General features: G+C 38.0%; 1 protein-coding gene across 1 annotated transcript in view; it reads left to right on the top strand.

The window, feature by feature from the left end:
- Positions 1-19,345, top strand: part of IL1RAPL2 (interleukin 1 receptor accessory protein like 2) — a 74,038-nt gene that overhangs the window by 30,655 nt on the left and 24,038 nt on the right. The window contains 1 exon segment of the mRNA XM_045817463.1: positions 4,869-5,012. Coding sequence (XP_045673419.1) covers positions 4,869-5,012 — 144 coding nt within the window.

Here is a 19,345-nt window from a genome sequence, read left to right as displayed (position 1 = left end):
AAATTACAACAGATTGTGTCATGCCTTTAGGTCATGACAATGATTTTGGATTTTATTCTAAGTGTAACTTGTCAGGAAAGAGGAATCCTATTGAAACAACAAGCATGGAAAGAATTGGATAGATCATGTATCATTCCTCCATTATAGCCTATAATCTTCAACCTTCAAAATAAAAAAAAAATACTTGTTTTCTCTTATTTACTGCTATATTCTTAGTTCACAGAACATAGTAAGTGCTCAGAAATACTTATTGGGTGAAAATGCTCTTCCTAGAGGATCAGCACAATAAGATGGTAGATGGATAACAGGCATTGGATTGGTAAAGAGTATTTATCTGTGATCTTGTCTTGATTAGTGTCTGCCCTGGGTTATGTATGTGCATTTTGTTTTCTTTTTTTAACTAAGCATATTTTATTTGTTATGCAATTACAGTTGTCTCATTTTTCCCTCTGCCTTCCTCCACCTGATACCCCCATTCCCTCCAAAGAGAGTCACTTTCCAGATTGGGGGTTTAAAATTAAAAGACCTCAGGGGCCAGGCAGATACTATTTTTTTAAAAATGAAGGCTGGATACTAGAAACAACAAAACACAGAATATATGTCTTATTTTAAAGAGGCAGTCACTACTCCTTTCTAGAATATTACTGCCATGTTTTCTGGAATGTGATTCCAGGGATATGAGGACTTCAGAGATTTCAAGTGAAGCTAAAAAACTGGATATAAAAAAGTCATTTGATTTTTAAACATAAGTATCCATCTTGCTGAAACATTATATGGGCAAAACCCTTTTTTTTTGCTCAAAGTGTATCAGTTTTCATTCTGTGTTTTAGGTAGAAATTAAAAGTCTTCATTGTGCTTGGTAAAAATTGTAAATGGCGAAGTTCATCTTCCTTTAATCTATTTTCCTTAGCAGATCTCTACAATGGTGGGGTTCCAGGAAAATAAAAAGCATTATGGCCACGTTCCAACTTTTTTAGTCAGACAGAGGTCTGACTGGTCTTGTGAAACTTCAGATACTTCCTTTGGAGATGAACATTTCAGGGTTTATTACATCATACTTTAGACTTAGTGGCCACAATGTTTCCACCTGGAATAGGAGAATGGTTTGTTTTAGGGAATAATAACTTCCTAATCCACTAAAACTAAAATATTAAAAATTACTTAAGTGATCATTATGAAGAAGAAACATTTAATGAAACATTTGATGAATCCTTTCATAATCTGAAATACCTTTTTAAAACATGAAAACTCATGTGTAATACATCTAACTCATAGGGTCAGGCTTTCTCCAAGCAAGATGTCTTACCTATGCAACTTCTACCTGCACTACTACTTCCTCACTCTCTGATAAACTATTTAACAATAAGTACAACTAACTTTTCAGTAAGATGTTCACTCTACTTTGTGTGTGTGTGAAACAACTCTCTGAATTTAAGCTGAAGAAATTCTAATTGTTGCTTCTCTGTGAATACTCTCTTCCCCACAATGTTAGGCATATCACTGAACACTGAATCTTTCTCTCTCTTTATCTCTCTGCCCCTCTCTCTTTAGTACCTTTTTCTTTTTATTCCCAGTGCTACCATTCCAGCTTGAAAACACAACCTCTCTAGAAAACCCTCAGGTACAATCTCCTAACCCGATTCCCAACTTTTGAGCAAACTCAAAACTTTTCTTACCTTCCCCCTCTCCAGTCCCTTGGCTTCAGATGTTATCTGTCATAGACTATGTTACCTGATCTTTGTGTTCAATGTGAAAAAATGGTTGGGTTCAAACCAAAAAGGTTGAAAAGTACTAAACTTGAACTTTAGGTGCCTAGAAAAAGTTACAATCCCATAAACATTTGCTGTTCTGGCTATAGCTATTCTTGTGAAATGTATATAAGATATAGTACAAATATGACTTTCACCTTCTTAGTCAGGAAATGATCCTAGAAGTATAGGCCCTACTGAGATGAACAATGGAAGTTGGAAAAAGAAAACAAAAAAAAGCGCCAGATGTCATCTGTGTGATGACAATTCTGCCCTCTGATTATAGAATACATGTTTCCCTTTTTAATGTGACTGCCTGAGCTGAATCAAGGAATACTGGTGGAGTCTCAGGAACTAGGTTTACAGTTTTCAACATAAACAGCCATCATTAGGTAATATATTTCACAGACATTTTTATAAAATGGGCCCCAAAACCACAAAGGTACTTTTCACACCATGGTTTTCTCCCATAAATTTACAACTGAAAAAGGTGTCTGCTAACTGAGAGCACAAATTATTCCTGATGATGAAGTTTTCCATCTACCTAATAGCAGCTTTACTCTGTAAATAACATAGAAATTGCTGAAAATTTCCATTCAATTACTTTGAAAACAGATGAAAGGTGTTCTGACCAAAGAAAGGCAGAGAAAGTGTGAGAGAGAAAGCAAAAGCAAGAGAGAGATAAATTTGTTGTTCCACTTATTTATGCATTTATTGGTTGATTATTGTATGTGCATGTGTGTCTTGACCAGGATTGAACTCACAACCTTGGTAACCTCTAACTAACTGAACTATCCAGACAGGGCTTTGTGGTTTAATTTTCAAATTGACTACATTTTGCAGTAGGTAGAAGAGAGACAGATCCCAATTTCCTGCCCCTACTTGGTATGTGTCCCTTGTTATGTTCCTTATTAACACATTTTGTCCCTTACAGCAGCTTGACTTCCTTCCTTGTTATACCCTTCCCCTTCTCTCCTTACTCAAAAGGAGTGACATTTATTTATGTTTCTTACATTTCCACTCGGTGACTCTTTTTCTAGATAGGAGAATCTGCAGTTTAATTAGTCTTTTATTAATATATTTATTTATTGGTTCCATTTTTCTTTTGTATTGTTATTCAAGTACAGTTGTGTCCATTTCATCCCACCTCAGCCCCCTGCCCCACCCATCTCTGCCTCCCACCCTCAGTGACTCTCTTTACTGTCCATGCTATCTCTGGCCACCACCATCTCCTGTCTCACTCCAGTTATTTTCCAAGATCAAATTCCCTCTCTCCCCATGAAACCTAAAACTTTCCTTCATATTTTTTAACTCCAGGAATCCCCTCTTTCCTCCCTAATACAGCTACAGCATTCTTCAGTACCTTCTAATGAAGTGCCTGAAATCTCAGTCCTTTAATTCTATGCGGGGGATTGTAATTTAGCTTCTTTTTTTGAAATTGAAAGGGCAAAAGAGCCATAATTCACTGTAAGTTGTGTGTTGAGAAGCACTAGCAACATGAAAGAATGGGGAGAAGAGTTTCCTTTGTCATTTTCCAGGATGGAGCTTATAAATCTGTGATGTAATAAGAAGTCTTGAATTTGAAGTTAGGATATCTAGGCTCAAGTCCCATCTTGGCCACTTCTTAAGTGTATGATTTTGGGTAAGTGTATTATTAAACTACTGAATCTCGGATTCTTCACCTATACATTTGGGCCAACAACTCTTGCCCTAAAGGATTACTTAGATAATAGATAAAGTAGTTGAAATTTTTATCTATAAAATATATCACTTGTAGTATATATTATATATGTTTTTCTTAATATTAATCTTAATTGTTATATTGAGCATGACTAATTTCTCTTAAGCAATAAGCCTATATTGAAACAGGGGACATTCTCAAGGGGATGTTGATGATATGATTGTCAAGAGACCTTAAACACTTGCAGTCTCTCAGGGTCATAAATTTTATTTTAATGATGCCCCATAATTGATCCATACAGGGAGGCTGATTGATACAAACCAAACTCATAAGTAACTGATGTATAAACTAGAATGCTACTCCCTTTTCCAGTTTCTAGTTACATGGTAAACTGAATTAATAAAAGTCACTTGGTAATTATACAATTATATTAAGGGGAAGTTAGCTAAATATGTATATCCCTGTCCCTCAATAGAAAATATGCCACTAGTCTGATGTATTTCAGATTCAGCATTTCTGCTCTAGACATTGCAGAATTCACATTCTAAATTCTCTTCTGACTTCCTATTTCTTTAAATTTCATGATACTCATTTGATGATACGCCCTAGATTTCTTAATATTACTAATTAAGCTACAGTTAAGTCCATATTCCCTGAGCCTGGGATACATCATGAATCCTACCATTATGTGTTGATTTAATTGTTCCAAGTCTAAAAGACTTAAGGATGCACCACTGGAGCAGCCTAAGGCTACTCTCAGGTTTCCTGGTGCTGAAAAGGCAAAGTGATTAGCTTGGATATTTCATTTTCATTCTCTTTTATCCTCTTGAGGTATATTATATTACCTATATATTATAGTCATTTATTCAGATAAATAGGGAAAATGAATAAGCTAATCCCCCCCCCCGCCCCATTTACCTTCTATTGGATTATGTTCTCCTAGGGTAAAATGAAACAGTTAAATCCTACAAGCTCATTAGATTTTATTTGATTCTGATACTAATTTTATGATGCTTCCCTGTAGAAGAATAGGGTCTGTGGCCTGAAAAGTACTACATTGTAATCTTTTTGAGCCAGTAAGATAATTTAACAGAAACAACAAAATCTTGGCCTTGGACTCAGAAAAAGGTAGCTCTAACAGTTTCCTGAAGTACATCTAAATAAAAAGTATGTATAGGAGATCTAGATGTGTTCAAACAAAATTGAGAGTGACATTTCTTTGTATATAGACTTACCAACTAGAACATTTTAGAATAGACACAATTTTACATGAATTTGAGTTACACAAACATATCAAGAACAAAGCTACTTACTGCATTAAGCAAGAATCTTGTGGAAGGAAAACAGATTGTGTTGTACATCTTATAGACAAGAATTATAATCTGATCACAAGAATGGCTAATTTCATTACCTTTTCCTGTGTGTTTTGTTTGTTCCATATTTTATCTACAAAATTGAGCTTGCAGGAGGTGTGGAAATAATCTTCCTCCTCCTTGTACTGCTCATGGTCATCTACAAATGCTACAACATTGAACTGATGCTCTTCTACAGCCAACATTTTGGAGGTGATGCAAATACTGATGGTAAGCTGTCTCTGATTGTTCAAATTCAGTTAAAGGTATGAAACTGTAATTGTGTAGAAAGGTGTTCCTATTCGTAGGACATACTTGAACATGAAATGTTATTTAGAGTTTAAGGATTATGGCTAATGCAATTTACCCTCAAATAATTCAGAAAACTTTCATGCTTTGAGAAAGAGAGCAAAGAGGAAAATATTAACAACGGTAGATGATCTGGGTAAAGGATATATGAATTTTGAAATAGCTTTATTTTTGTAATGTTCTTGTATGTTTGAAATTATTTCCAAATAATAAACAGTTCAACAAGGAGACAGACATTGGTTGGTCAGAAGATAGAAAAATGCTGTCAAAGCTCTTCATCTTACTAAAGAATAAATAAAAAATCAATTTTACTTTACTCCAGAAAATTCTAATTTAGATATAGACAAACTTAGCCATTCTTTTAAAATTAAATTTACTGGAGTGACACCGGTTAGTAAGATTACATAGGTTTCAAGCCTATCTTTCTATGATACATGAACTGTATATTGCATTGCATGCCCAACATACAAAGTCAAATCATCTTTTATCACCATATATTTGACCCCTGTTACCCTTTACCAACCCCAACCCCTTCTCTCTGGTAACTATAACACAATTATAGTTGTGTTAGACACAACTATACACAATTACTTGTGTCTATGAGTTTTTACTTGTTTGTTTTCTTGTTTGTTCATTTGTTGATTTCAGTTTTATATCCCACATGAATGAAATCACATGGTTAACTTTTTCTGACTTATGTTGTTTAGCATGATATTCTCAAGCTCCATCCAAGTTGTCAGAAATGGTATATTTCATCTTTTCATATGGCTGAGTAGTGATCCATTGTGTATATATATCACACCTTTTTAATTTTAATTTTCTATTTTTAATTATTGTATAGTTCAATTACAGTTATGTGCATTTACTTGCCATCACACTGCCCCCAACACAAACATCCCCACTTCCCTCCTGTGCTTCCACCCAGCCTTGGTTAGTCCATGCACCCTATATAAATGTTTGTGAAAACCTTTTCCCCTTATCTCCATTATCCCCTCCCACCTTCCCTCTGGTTACCATCATTTTGTTCTTAATTTCAATGTATCTGGTTATATTTTGCTTGATTGTTTGTTTTGTTGATTAAGTTCCATTTAAAGGTGAGATCATGTGGTATTTGTCTTTCATTGCCTGGCTTATTTCATTTAGCATAATGCTCTCCAGTTCCATCCATGCTGTAGTAAAGTTAGGAGCTCCTTCTTTCTTTCTACTGCATAACATTCAATTGTATAAATGTACCAGAGTTTTTTGATCCACTCCTTTACTAATGGGCATTTAGGTTGCTTCCAGCACTTGGCTATTGAAAATTGTGCTGCTATGAACATTGGGGTGCATAGGTTTTTTGGATTGATGTTTCAGGGTTCTTAGGATATAGTCCCAGCAGTGGAATTGCTGGGTAAAAAAAGCAGTTCTATTTTTAGTTTTGTGAGGAAATTCCACACTGTTTTCCACGGTGGCATCCCCAGTCTGCATTCCCATCAACAGTGCACTAGGGTTCCCTTTTTTCTACATCCTCTCCAATGGTTGTATGTTGATTTGTTTATGATGGACATTTTCACTGGTGTGAAGTGGTATCTCGTGGTTTTGATTTGCATCTCTTTGATGGCTAGTGATGCTGAGCATCTGTTCATATGTCTCTGGGCACTCTGTATATCCTCCTTGGAGGAAGGTCTGTTCAGGTCATATGCCCATTTTTTAATTCTGTTGTTTTTCTTCCTGGAGTGGAGTGGTGTGAGTTCTTCATATATTCTGGAGATCAAACCCTTTTCTGAGGTATCATTGGCAAATATATTTTCCCATACATTTGGTTCTCTTTTAATTTTAACGCTCTTTTCTTTAGACATGCAGAAGCACATCTAAATTTTAATTTTGGTGCAATTCCATTTGCTTATTCTTTCCTTTATGTCTCTTGCTCTGGGAGACATATCAGTGAAAATATTACTGCATGGAATGTCTCAGATTTTCCTGCTTATGTTCTCCTCTAGGACTTTAATGTTTCACAAATTGTATTTATGTCTTTTATCCACCTTGAATTTATTTTTGTGTATGGTGTAAATTGGTGATCAAGTTTCATTTTTTGCATGTAGCTGTCCAGCTCTCCCAACACCATTTGCTGAAAATGCAATTTTTACTCCATTTTGTATTTCTGCACAATTTGTCAAATATTAATTGACAATAGAGACTTGGGTTTATTTCTGGGCTCTCTGTTGTGTTCCATTGGTCTATGTGTCTGTTCTTATGCCAGGGCCATGCTGTTTGGACTACAGTGGCTTTGTAATACAGTTTGATATCCGTTATTGTGATCCCACCTAATTTCTTCTTCCTGCACATAATTGAACAGGTATTCAGGGTCATTTACAGTTTCATACAAATTTTTGAAATGTTCTGTATGTGTAAAATTTGTCATTGGTACTTTAATAGGCATTGCATTCAATCTATATATTACTTTGGGTAATATGGACATTTTGATGATGTTAATTCTTCCAATCCATGAACATGGTACATGCTTCTATTTGTGTGTGTATTCCCTAATTTCTCTCTTCAGAGTTGTGTAGTTTTCTGAGCACAGGGCTTTTACTCCTTAGATAGGTTTATTCTTAGGTATTTTATTCTTCTTGTTGTTATATCAAATGGGATCTTTTCTCCTGATTTCTGTTTCTGATATTTCATTGTTGGTGTACAAAAATGCCTTTGGTTTCTGAATATTGATTTTGTATCCCACTATTTTGCCAAATTCATTTATCAAGTCATGCAGTTTTTGGTGGAGTCTATAGGATTTTCTTTGTATACTATCATGCCATCTGCTAACAACGACACTTTTGCTTCCTCCTTTCCAATTCGGATGCCTTTTATATCTTTTCCTTGTCTGATTTCTGTGACTAGCCCTTCTAATACTATGTTCAATAGAAGTGGTGAAAGCAGACATCCTTGACTCGTTCATGATCTTAGTGGAAAAGTCTTTAGTTTTTGCTCATTGTATATGATGTTGGCTTTAGGTCTCTCATTTATGATCTCTATTATGTTAAGGAATGACCCCTATATTCCCACTTTGCTTAATGTTTTTTATCATAAATGGGTGCTGTACATTATCAAATGCTTTTTTCACATCTATTGATATGATCATATCATTTTTGTCTTTCACACTATTTCATATATTACATTGGTTGATTTGTGAATATTTTACTATCCTTTCATCCCTGGGATGAATCCCACTTCATCATGGTGTATGATCTGTTTAATGAATTGCTGGATGCAGTTTGCCAATATTTTATTCAGGATTTTAGCATCTAGGTTCATCAGTGATATTGGCCTGTGGTTTTCTTTCTTTGTTGTCTTTATCTGGTTTTCAGATTAGGATGATGCTGGTTTCATAAGAAGAGTTTGGGAGTCTTCCATCTTCTTGGATTTTTTGGAATAGTCTGTGAAGAATAGGGGTTAGCTCTTCCTTAAATGCTTTGTAAAATTCTCCTGTGAAACCCTGTGGTCCAGGGGTTTTGTGTGCTGGAGTTTTTTTATTACTCCTTCAGTTTCACCTGCTGTTATTCAGTCTTCTCATGCTTTCTGCATTTTTAAAATTCAGTTTTGGGAGATCATATTTTTCTAGAAATTTGTCCATTCCACCTAGGTTTCAAAATTTGTTGTCATATAGTTCTTTGTATTCATTTGTTATAATCTTTTGTATTTCTATAGTATCAATTGTAATCTCTCCTTTTTCATTTCTGATTGTGTTTATTTTGGTCCTCTCTCTTTTTCTTGATTAGTCTGCTTAAAGGTTTGTCAATTTCTTTTGTCTTTTCAAAGAACCAGCATGTGGATTCATTGATCCTTAGAATTGTGCTTTTAGTTTTTATCTCATTTAATTTTTCTCTGATTTTGGTTATTTCCTTCCTTCTGCTTGCTCTTGCCTGTCTTTGCTGTTGTTCCTCCAGTTCTTGTAGGTGTAGAGTGTGGTTGTTTATTTGAAATGTTTCTATCTTTTTTAAGTAGGTTTGTATCACTATGAACTTCTCTCTCAGGAATGCCTTCATTGTGTCCCATAAGTTTTGGGATGTTGTGAGTTCATTTTCATTTGTTTCCAGAAACTTTTTGATTTCTTCCCTTATTTCATTCTTGACCCATTCATGGTTTAATAGCATGCTATTCAATCTCCATGAGTTTGAGTGTTTTTGACTTTTTTCCTTGAGGTTGGTTTCTAGTTTCAGTCCTTTGTGGTCAGATAAAATGTTTGATATAATTTCAATTTTGTTGAATTAGTTAAGGCTTGTTTTGTGTCCTATCATGTGGTCTATCTTTGAAAATGCTCCATGTGCATTTGAAAAGTATGTATTTTGCTGCTTTTGGATGAAAGCTTATATATATATATATATATATATATATATATATATATATATATATATATATCAGTTAAGTTCATTTGATCTAGTAAATTGTTCAATGCTGCAATATCTTTTTTGATATTTTGTTTGGAAGATCTATCCATTTTGACAGGGCAGGGTTAAAATTTCTTACTGTAATTATATTGCTGTGAATATCTTTCTTGAAGTCCTCCAAGATTTTCCTTATATTATTGGGTGCTCCTAAGATGGGTGCATGCATATTTATGATTTTCCAGTCTTGATTGATTCTTCCTTTGAGTATTATGAAGTGACCTTCTTAGTCTCTTTTTATGGCCCTTGTTTTAAAGTCTCTTTTGTTTGATATGAGTATTGCTCCCCTGGCTTATTTTTTCTGTTCATTCACTTGGAATATTTGTTTCCAATCCTTCAGTTTTAGTCTGTGTAGGTGTTTTGTTCTGAGGCGGGTCTCTTGTAGTAAGCATATGTGTGAGTAATAATTTCCTATCCATTCAGCTACTCTATGTCTTTTGATTGGAGCATTTAATACATTTATATTTAAGGTTAATAGGTTATTGGTATTAACCTTAAATAGGTATTGGTTAATAGGTATGCATTGTTACCTATTGGTATTAACCTTAAATAGCTATTGGTTAATAGGTATGCATTGTTATTTTCCTTTCTTTGTACCTGTGTTCCCCTACTTCTCATTCTTTTCCTTCCTTTTCTTAAAGCAGTCCCTTTAGCATTTCTTTCACTTCTGGTTTCATGGAGCTGTATTCTTTGAGGCTTCTTTTGTCTGGGAAACTCATTATTTGGCCTTCTATTTTAATTGAGAACCTTGCTGGATAGAATAATCTTGGTTGCAGGACTTTGGTTTTCATTACTATGTAATATTTCTTGCCATTCCCTTCTGGCTTGTAGCATTTCCATAAAGAAATCAGCTGCTAGACTTAACCAGGCTCCCTTGTATGCTACTTCCTGTTTCTCCCTTGCTGCCTTAAGATTCTTTCTTTGCCTTGTAATTGTGCCATTTTAATTATGATGTGTCTTTGAGTGGGCCTCTTTGGGTTCCTCTTTATTGGGACTCTGTGTTCCTGGATTTGTGTGACTTTTTCTCTCATCAAATTAGGGGAGTTTCCCATTATTATTTTTCAAACAGGTTTTCTCTCCATTAATCTTCTCCTTTTGTATCCGTATTAAACAAATATTACATTTCATGTTGTCCTGCAGTTCCCTTAACACCTCTTTGTTCTTTCTGAGTCTTTTTTCCTTTTCTTGCTCTTTCTGTTTTTTTTCTACCTTATCCTCTACCTTGCTGACTTGATCCTCTACTTCATCTAGCCTGCTTTTGATTCCTTCTACTGTGTTCTTCAGTTCAGAAATTGTATTCTTCACTTCCTCTTGGCTCTTGTTGATAGTTTCTATTTCCTTTTTCACGTTGATATAGTTTGCAGTGAGTTCACCATCATTTCCCTGTAGTTTTTGGTAATTCTCAGTGAGCTCATTGAGCTTCCTTATAAACATTTCTTTGAACTCAGTATTTGATAGTTGACTTGCCTCTATTTCATTTAGCATTCTTTCTGAGGCTTCCTCCTTTCCTTTCACTTTGGGTTTGTTTCTTTGTTTTTCCATTGTTTGTGAGACTGTTCTTGGTAGCCTATGCTTCTTTAATTGATGTTTTCTGAGTCTCTGAGTTTTTGGTGTGAATTTCTATGCTAGGAGACCTTTGAGGTTCAGTGGTGCAGTCTCCCTGATCTCCCAAACTTGCTGATCTTGGGCTGTTGTTTATATTGGCTCTCTGGCTGTATTTAGGTTTTAATTGTTGTTCTGTCTTCCTTTGGTGGGTCCTTCCTTCCAGCTGGTTGACTGAGAGTCATGCTGCCCACCTCATCTTGTAAACTGTTGTTTGGGTGTGCACAGTTCATGTCGAAGCTGGTTCTTCTGTCTATCTGATGTTTTGAGGCTTCTCTCTCACTATTGTCAGTTCTTTGTTCTGAGTAATTTATCCCCTGTTTAGTTGTTATTCTAGTTGTTATTTAGTTGTTTAGTTGTTATTTCAGGTTGGTCCTGGTTGGAGGTTAGTTTAGCTTCCACTCACTTTTCCACCATCTTATTTTGTTATGTGTTGATTGTTCCTTTGTTGGTGGGTTCTTTCTTCCAGCAGGTATATTGGTGTTCACAGCTCTCACCTACTATTGTATGTGATCAGGTGGAGGGGAAGGCAAAATGGATTAGGGATCAGGAATGCATTTATGGGATTTAAAGTACCAGCACATAGAGAACAGATAGGAGATCCTTGGATAAGTATAGTGTTAACTGATATTTCATCCAACTAGACACTTTTTATAAAAGTTGAAAGAGAGATAAGTCTCTTGTTAGAGGGGAGGATGATTGTGAGCTGAATGCAGAAAACAGAGTGCTTTTGGGAGCTCAAATTATGAAACATAGTGAGAGTACAGGATACAAAATAGGCGTAGTGTGTGAGAGAATAGAGTTAACTACAACGCTAATAAAGCTCCCGAGATAGTGAAATGGGCTAAGATCTGAGAGGGGTGCTGTGTAGTATTTACAATTATATGGAACAACATATATTATTGTATTTTTTACAGTAATACTAGACCAACAATAATATAACAGGAACTACATGACCTAGAGTAGTGGGCTATTGGAACACAAGTGAAGGGAAAGAAGGGAAATTAAAATACACTATGAAAGAGAGAACAAGGAAAACCAGTAAAACAATGCAATTAAACAAATAAAATGAAGAAAACTAAGCAGAAAGAATAAAAATTAAAAAGCACTAATAAAATAAAATAAGTTAAAATAATGAAAAAATGATAACAATACAAATAAACAATAATATGCAAGTTCTCTGGAATAGCAAAATGAAATTTGTCTCAGTTCCTCAGTTGTGGGATTAGCCTTATGTTCCCTCTTTGGGTCTGTCTCTGAATCTCTCACAACTCCAGGTCTTATTGTCTCACTTGGGAAAAAAATGAAAAAAAAAAGGCTCCTCCTGTATTTAAACCCATCGAGTGAGTTCTGCTGGTCTTTTTATATGCTACATACTGAGGCGGGTTGGGCTTTCTCCTTTCCTATGGTTTTGTGAGGATTAAGGCCAGGTCTGGGCTGCAATCTTCAGAGCTGCCCAGCCTCCAGCCCAGGTCCTCTGTGCACTGCCAGACCCCCACTGCCCGTCTGCACTAGGCCAGTGCCTTCAATCCACCAGTGTGCTGTCCTTGATGTACACCAGTTTGGGGAAATTCACACACCACCTTCTCCCTCTTTGGGGTCCTAGGTGCTATGTATTCTCAATGTCTCTTCAGGGTAGTTCAGCTCCCCCACTGAGTTAAGTCTTTCTGTGGTCTGCTAACTCCCTGAGTCCTGCTGGTTTCCTCTGCAAGGGGTGCCTCTGCCTTCCTTTTAGTCAGCAAGTCTGGAAGCAAGACAGCTGGGGCTGGGGCAGGGCTGCCACTGTGTGAAGTTCTAGTGGGGACTCAGCTGTTAGAGCATCAGGGAAAGGGTCATGGCCAAGGTTGGGGAAGCTCCAGCAGGGGTGGGCATGCAGCCTCAGTCACTGCAGGGGCATGGGTGCAGCCCGGTTGTAGCAGTGATGGGTGTATGGCTGGGACTGTGGGGGCTGCTGCTGTGGGAGAGTTGCCTAAACAGCAACTGTAAGCCTTTTTTAAATAAAATCCTCCTGTTCAAGCCTGCCGCTCTTAACAAGTACTCAGCCTGTCATACAGCCCAACTTTCCAACCAGACTGGAGGCTCTGTGGGTCAGGGTCTGTCATAGCCCAACTCTTCTCCCTTCTCCAGATGTCACCTAGCTCCCCAATTTCTCTGGAAATGACCCAGCCGGCATCCATAGTCCCAGCAGCTGAACACCACCCCTGCGCGTCTCCCACTTCATCTTTATTCTCTCCAGTGACTTCAAGCATCCAGGTCCATCCTAGTGCCACTCTGTCCTCCCTTTTAGGCAGGGGAGGGACATGCTGATTTGGCTCTAGTCCAAGGATCCTGTGGCAGGTGTCAGCAGGCACCAGGCCATGGGCTGCAGCAGCCCTGGTCCCCTTGCTGGTCCCAGAGACCTTACCATCCCAAAGCAATCTCCTTACCATCTGTTTTTCATGTCCTCTACAATTTTGGCCTCCAACCTTCATATATGCTGGAATTCTATTTGCTATTCACTCTGTTCCTCAGAAGATATGCTAGGTGTTTCACCTGTGTGCAGGATGAGTGTGCTCTGCTACCACCTACCTCTCTGCCATCTTTCAACCAAAATCTTAAGTGATTATCCATAGGTATGCATTTATTACCACTTTATTCTTTATAATTATTTGGTTTTATTTTTCTTTCTTCTTATGAAAGAATTCCCTTTAACATTTTTTTGTAATACTCATTTGTTGGTAATGAACTCCACTGATTTTTTTTAAGTCTTGGAAGCTCTTTATTTCTCCTTCAATTTTATTTTATTTCTTTGTATTTTACTGATTATGCTACTACTACAGTTGTCCCAATTTTCCCCCTTCAACCTCCCCCACCCAGCACCCCTCACTCCTTCAGGGCCCCCTACACCTTTATTCATGCCCATGAGTCATGCATATAAGTTCTTTGGCTATTCCATTTCCTATACTGTAATTTACATCCATGTGGGTATTGTGCAACTATCAGTTTGTACTTCTTAATTCCCTCACCTCTTCACCCATTTCCTTAAACTCCTCTCCCATCTGACAACCATCAAAATGTTCTCCATATCCATGATTCTGTCTCTCTTCTTGTTTTCTTAGTTTGTTTTTTAGATTCAATTGTTGATAGATATGTATTTATTACCATTTTATTGTTCATAGTTTTGATCTTCTTTTTCTTAAGTAAGTCCCTTTAACATTTCATATAATAATGGTTTGGTGATGATGAACTCCTTTAGCTTGTTCTTGTCTGGGAAGCTCTTTATCTGCCCTTCCATTCTGAATCATAGCTTTGCTGGGTAGAGCAATCTTGGCTATAGATCCCCCTTTTCATAACTTTGAATATTTTTTGTCAATCCCTCTTGCCCGCAAAGTTTCTTTTGAGAAATCAGCTGGAAGTCTCATGAGAACTCCCCTGTAGGTAACTAACTGCTTTTCTCTTGCTCATTTAAGTTTCTCTCTTCATCTTAAACCATTGGCATTTTAATTATAATGTATCTTGGTGTGGCTCTTTTGCATCCATCTTCTTTGGGACTCTGCATTTTCTGGACTTGCATGTCTATTTCCTTCACCGAATTAGGAACATTTTCTTTCATTATTTTTTCAAATAGATTTCCAATTTCTTGTTCGTTCTCTTCTCCTTCTGGCATCCCTATGATGTGTATGTTGGTACACTTGAAGTTGTCCCAGAGGATCCTTACACTATCCTTATTTTTTGGAGTATTTTTTCTTCTTGCTTCTCTGATTGGTTGTTTTTTGCTTCCGCATATTCCAAATCATTGATTTGATTCTTGGCTTCATCCAATCTCCTGTTGATTTCCTGTAAATTGTTCTTCATTTCAATTAGTATATCCTTCATTTCTAGCTGGATGTTTTTTATGCTCTTGATGTACTCACTAAATTTCTTGAGCATCCTTATAACCAGTGTTTTGAACTCTGCCTCTGATAGATTATTTATCTCCATTTTTTTTTAGTTATTTTTCTGGAATCTTGATCTGTTCTTTCATTAGGGCAATGTGTCTTTGTCTCCTTATTTTGGCAGTGTCTCTGAGTTTGTTTCTATGTATTAGGTAGAGCTTCTTTGGCTCTGTGTCTTGGTAGTATGACCTAATGTAATAGGCATCTTGTGTAGTCCAGTGGTATAGCCTTCCCTATTATGCAAGTTGGGTGCTTAAGGTATTCCCTTCTTGGGTGCTGAGTACACCCTTTTCTTGTGGTTGAGCCTTGGTTGTTGGCAGGTCAATGGGAGGAATTCAGCCAGTCCACTCAGCTACAAGGACTCACAATGACCACTGACTACCAAACTCCACCTTCTGTGGAGGATCAGATGTGCAGGGGCTCACTCCACAGGGCAAGACTTACTTCAGCAGGGCTCTGGAACCCACTGAGTCCAACACTCCCACTGAGAGTGTTGCTTTTGTAGGTGGTTGGGTGGTGGTTCTCCAGTGTTGTCTGTAGTTGTCCATTGGATGTGCAGCCTCTAGGATTTCCCATGTGGTGCAGGCCAATGTCAGCAACCAGGTGTTATCTGTCTGGGGCCACTTGGAATAAGCTATAAAGTGATTTTCAGATACGCTGGGCTTAGACATGCCCAGGATGGGCTGACTGTGAACTGAGGCCAGCTGCTACTACTGCTGGGTCTGGGGCCAGTTAGCAAGAGGTACTGGGAACTCACTGAGGTCAGTTGCTGTTTGTTTGAGAAGACTTGTGAAAATCTGAAGCATGTGCCAAAACAAGTCATTCGTATGGAAAAGCCACTGGTAACAGCTTGGGTAGACCCATAAGTTGGGGGAGTCAGAGCCTCTGGGAATCAACAGTGCAGGCCAAATGGTGTGAGCCAGGTTGATGGAGTCTGAGATATGGCACCCACCTTCCAGCTCTGTGTATCTGTATAAGGTGAGCTCATAAAAGGAAGAATGGCCTCTGTTAGCAGTTCTGTCTGGGAGAAAGCTGTCCCCCAGAACTTTCCCTGATGCCAGACACTTCAGTTCCTCCCCATATGCCACAGGTGCCTTTCAAGCAGCTATCCCAGTGCTAGAGCTTAAAGGGCATGAGTCTGAGTAAGCCTGTGTTGGGCCCTTTGAAAACAACTGCTTGGGAATACAGCAGTTTCTTCCATTAACTAAATCCCCACTGGTTTGTACAGCCAGAAGTTATGGGGACTTATCCTCCTAGCACTGGAACCATGGGCTGGGGAGCCTAAGTATGAGGCTGAGACCCTTTGTTCCTGAGATATTTCTCCATATTTTATCCACCATACATGGGTGTGGGACCAGCCTATTCCACATCTCTGCATCTCTGTCCTCCTACCAATGTGGATGGATGTGGTTTCTTTAATTCCATAGTTGTCAGACTTCCATTCAACTTTATTTCTCTCCTTCAATTAAATGATATCCTTGCTGGGTAAAGTAGTCTTGGTTACAGATCCTTGCTTTTTAAAAAATTGATAGTCTATTATAGTTGTCCCAATTTTTCCTTCTATGTTCTCCTCCATCCAGCTCCTCTCCTGCTCCCACAGTCAATCCCCACACTGTTGTCCATGTCCATGGGTCATTCATACATGTTCTTTCACTAGTCCCTTCCCCTTCTTTCCACCATTATCCCCTTCTTTCCTCCCCTCTGGCCGCTGTCATTCTGCTCCATGTTTCCACATCTATGGTTCTATTTTGCTCATTAGTGTATTTTGTTCATTAGATTTAGATGAGTGGATTAAAAAAACTATATTCTATTTACACAATGGAATACTACAGAGAAGAAATAAAGAAGAAATTTCTACCTTTTGCAACAGCATAGTTGGAACTGGAGAATATTATGCTAAGTGAAATAAGCCAGTCAGTAAAAGACAAATACCATACATGGATCCTTGTTTTTTATCACTTTGAATAATTTGTGCCAATCACTTCTGGCCTGAAATGTTTCTGATGATAAATCAGCTGACAGTCTTATGGGAGCTCCCTTGTAGGTAAATCACTGTCTTTCTCTTGCTGCTTTTAAGATTCTTTTTGTGTCTTTAACATTTGCCATTTTAATTATGATGTATCTTGGTGTAGGCATCTTTGGGTTTATCTTGTTTGGGACTCTGTTATTCCTGCACTTGTGTGTCTTTTTTCTTCACTTGTTAAGGAAGTAGTCATTCATTCTTTCTTCAGATAGGTTCTCAATCCTTTGTTCTACCTCTTCCTTTTTTTTGTACCCTTAAGATGCAGATGTTGTTAGGCTTCATGTTGTCCCAAAGGTCCATTAAACTCCTCTCAATTTTTATTATTTTTATTTTTGCTGTTCTGATTGTATGTTTTCTATTACCTTGACTTTAAATCTCTGATTTAACCCTCTGCTTCATCTAACCTGCTGTTTATCCCTTCCAGTGTATTCTTCATTTCAGATATTGTATTATCCATTTATTTTCTTTAAATATTTACTGATTGATTTTTAGACAGGAAAGGAGAGAGGGAGAGAGAGAGAAGGAGATAGAGATAGATAGATAGATAGATAGAGAGAGAGAGAGAGAGAGAGATCTTTCTTGTTTTGTTGTTTGATTTATTTTTGCATTCATTGGTAGTTTCTTGTATGTGCCCTGAATGGGGATTGAATCCACAACCTTGGTATATCAGGACAATGATACCACCAACTGAGCTAGTCAATCAGCACTCTATTCTTTGTTTTGACTGGTCATTTTCAATGATTTTATGCCATTTTTCATATCATTGAAATTCCCACAAAATCCCTTTAGTGTCCTTATAACCATTATTTTTAACTTTATATATATATATATATATCTGTTAGATCACTTGCCTTCATTCATTTTAGCTCTTTTTCTAGGGATTTCTTCTGTTTAGTATTTTGGGACATGTTTCTTTGTCTCCTCATTTGGTTACTTCTTTGTGTTTGTTTCTGTGTATTAGTTGAATATACTAGGTCATTAGTCTTAGTATGGTGGTTTTATGCAGTTCGTGTCCTGTGGGACCTAATAGCAGGCTCCTTGATCACTTGACAGGGTTCTCCAGAAATGTACTTTGTGTGGGTAATGTGAGTCCTCCTGTTATAATTGAGTCTTGATTGCTGTTAGTGCATCTATGTTTGATTTTGGCCCTCATGCTGGCTGATTGTGAGGATTTTCCCTGATAATACTGTACAATTTTCTGTGTAGGTACTTAACACACAAAGTAGAATTTGCCTCTATGGGGTCTGTGCCTGCTGAGTCTTCCCTTTGGATATGCCAATTGTGGAGCTAATCGGATCCTGCTCTGGTGTTTTCTGAAGCTGGCTACTCTGTGTGTTAGTAGTGTGGCCACTTAGGAGAAACTGTGGTTCAGGACAATGCCATACATTGCCTGGTACTGGCTCTGGAAAACCTGGTTTAAAGTAAAAAGTGATAAACAGTTTGTGGGTGGCTCTGCTGGGCCTTATTTTACATAGAAAGGTCTAAGCTGCATACCAAAGTGGGATTACACCAGCAATGGGCCCATGGGAAAGTTGGTAAAAAGCCCAATCACTCTGAGATATGCTTCAACCTACCAACTGCCTAGGTTCAGTAACTGAAAGAGCTGTTGGTGGTACTTGAATTCCAAGAGATAGGTTCTACACCAAGGCTAGTTGCCACCTACAGGGTGTCTTTACACCTTTGTGTTGGGGCAGGTTTGCAGGGAGACATGAAGGTAAGTCCAGCAGAGTTTATCAGGCCCAAAGAATTCATAATTTGGCTGTGTTGAAGGAAGGGCTCTGCACTGGTATTGTGCTAGGGAAAATGGCCCTCCTTCCTAGAGCCATACAACTCTGTCTATTCCTGGATTTTTCCCAGACCTCCTGGCATACCCAACTCTGCAGGGTAGGGCTGCCAATAGTCTGGATTGTGGGTGAACTGAGACTATAGAGGGTGTGCTTAATGGAATTCAGTGAGGTGGAAACACTGGTCAGGATTACTGAAGGTGGGAAAATGGCCTCCATCCCAGAGCCACAAAACTCAGCTACTGACACCCTATGAGTGACTGGTACTTCTAAATCCTGGGCCCGGGCAGCTGTCTCCTCCACAGGGCATGATCTCTACATGGTTGGGTGACAGGCAGTTCAGGGGGTGGGGCTATTGCTTTCCCCCAGGCTCACACCATAAAGAAGGGAGTGCTCCAACCAAGAAAGATGGCATCTGTGTTGTGGGAGAGGAACTTAGCACAGGGATCCTGGTGGCTGGACCTTCAGCTATCTGCTGGAGCCACAAAACCCAGTCTCTCCTCACCATACT

Source organism: Phyllostomus hastatus, unplaced genomic scaffold (genome assembly GCF_019186645.2).
Source record: "Phyllostomus hastatus isolate PE091 unplaced genomic scaffold, TTU_PhHast_1.1 phas_scaffold_28, whole genome shotgun sequence".
NCBI lineage: Eukaryota > Metazoa > Chordata > Mammalia > Chiroptera > Phyllostomidae > Phyllostomus > Phyllostomus hastatus.
The sequence above is the reverse complement of the archived record's forward strand: the minus strand, read 5'-3'. Positions and strand labels throughout refer to the sequence as shown.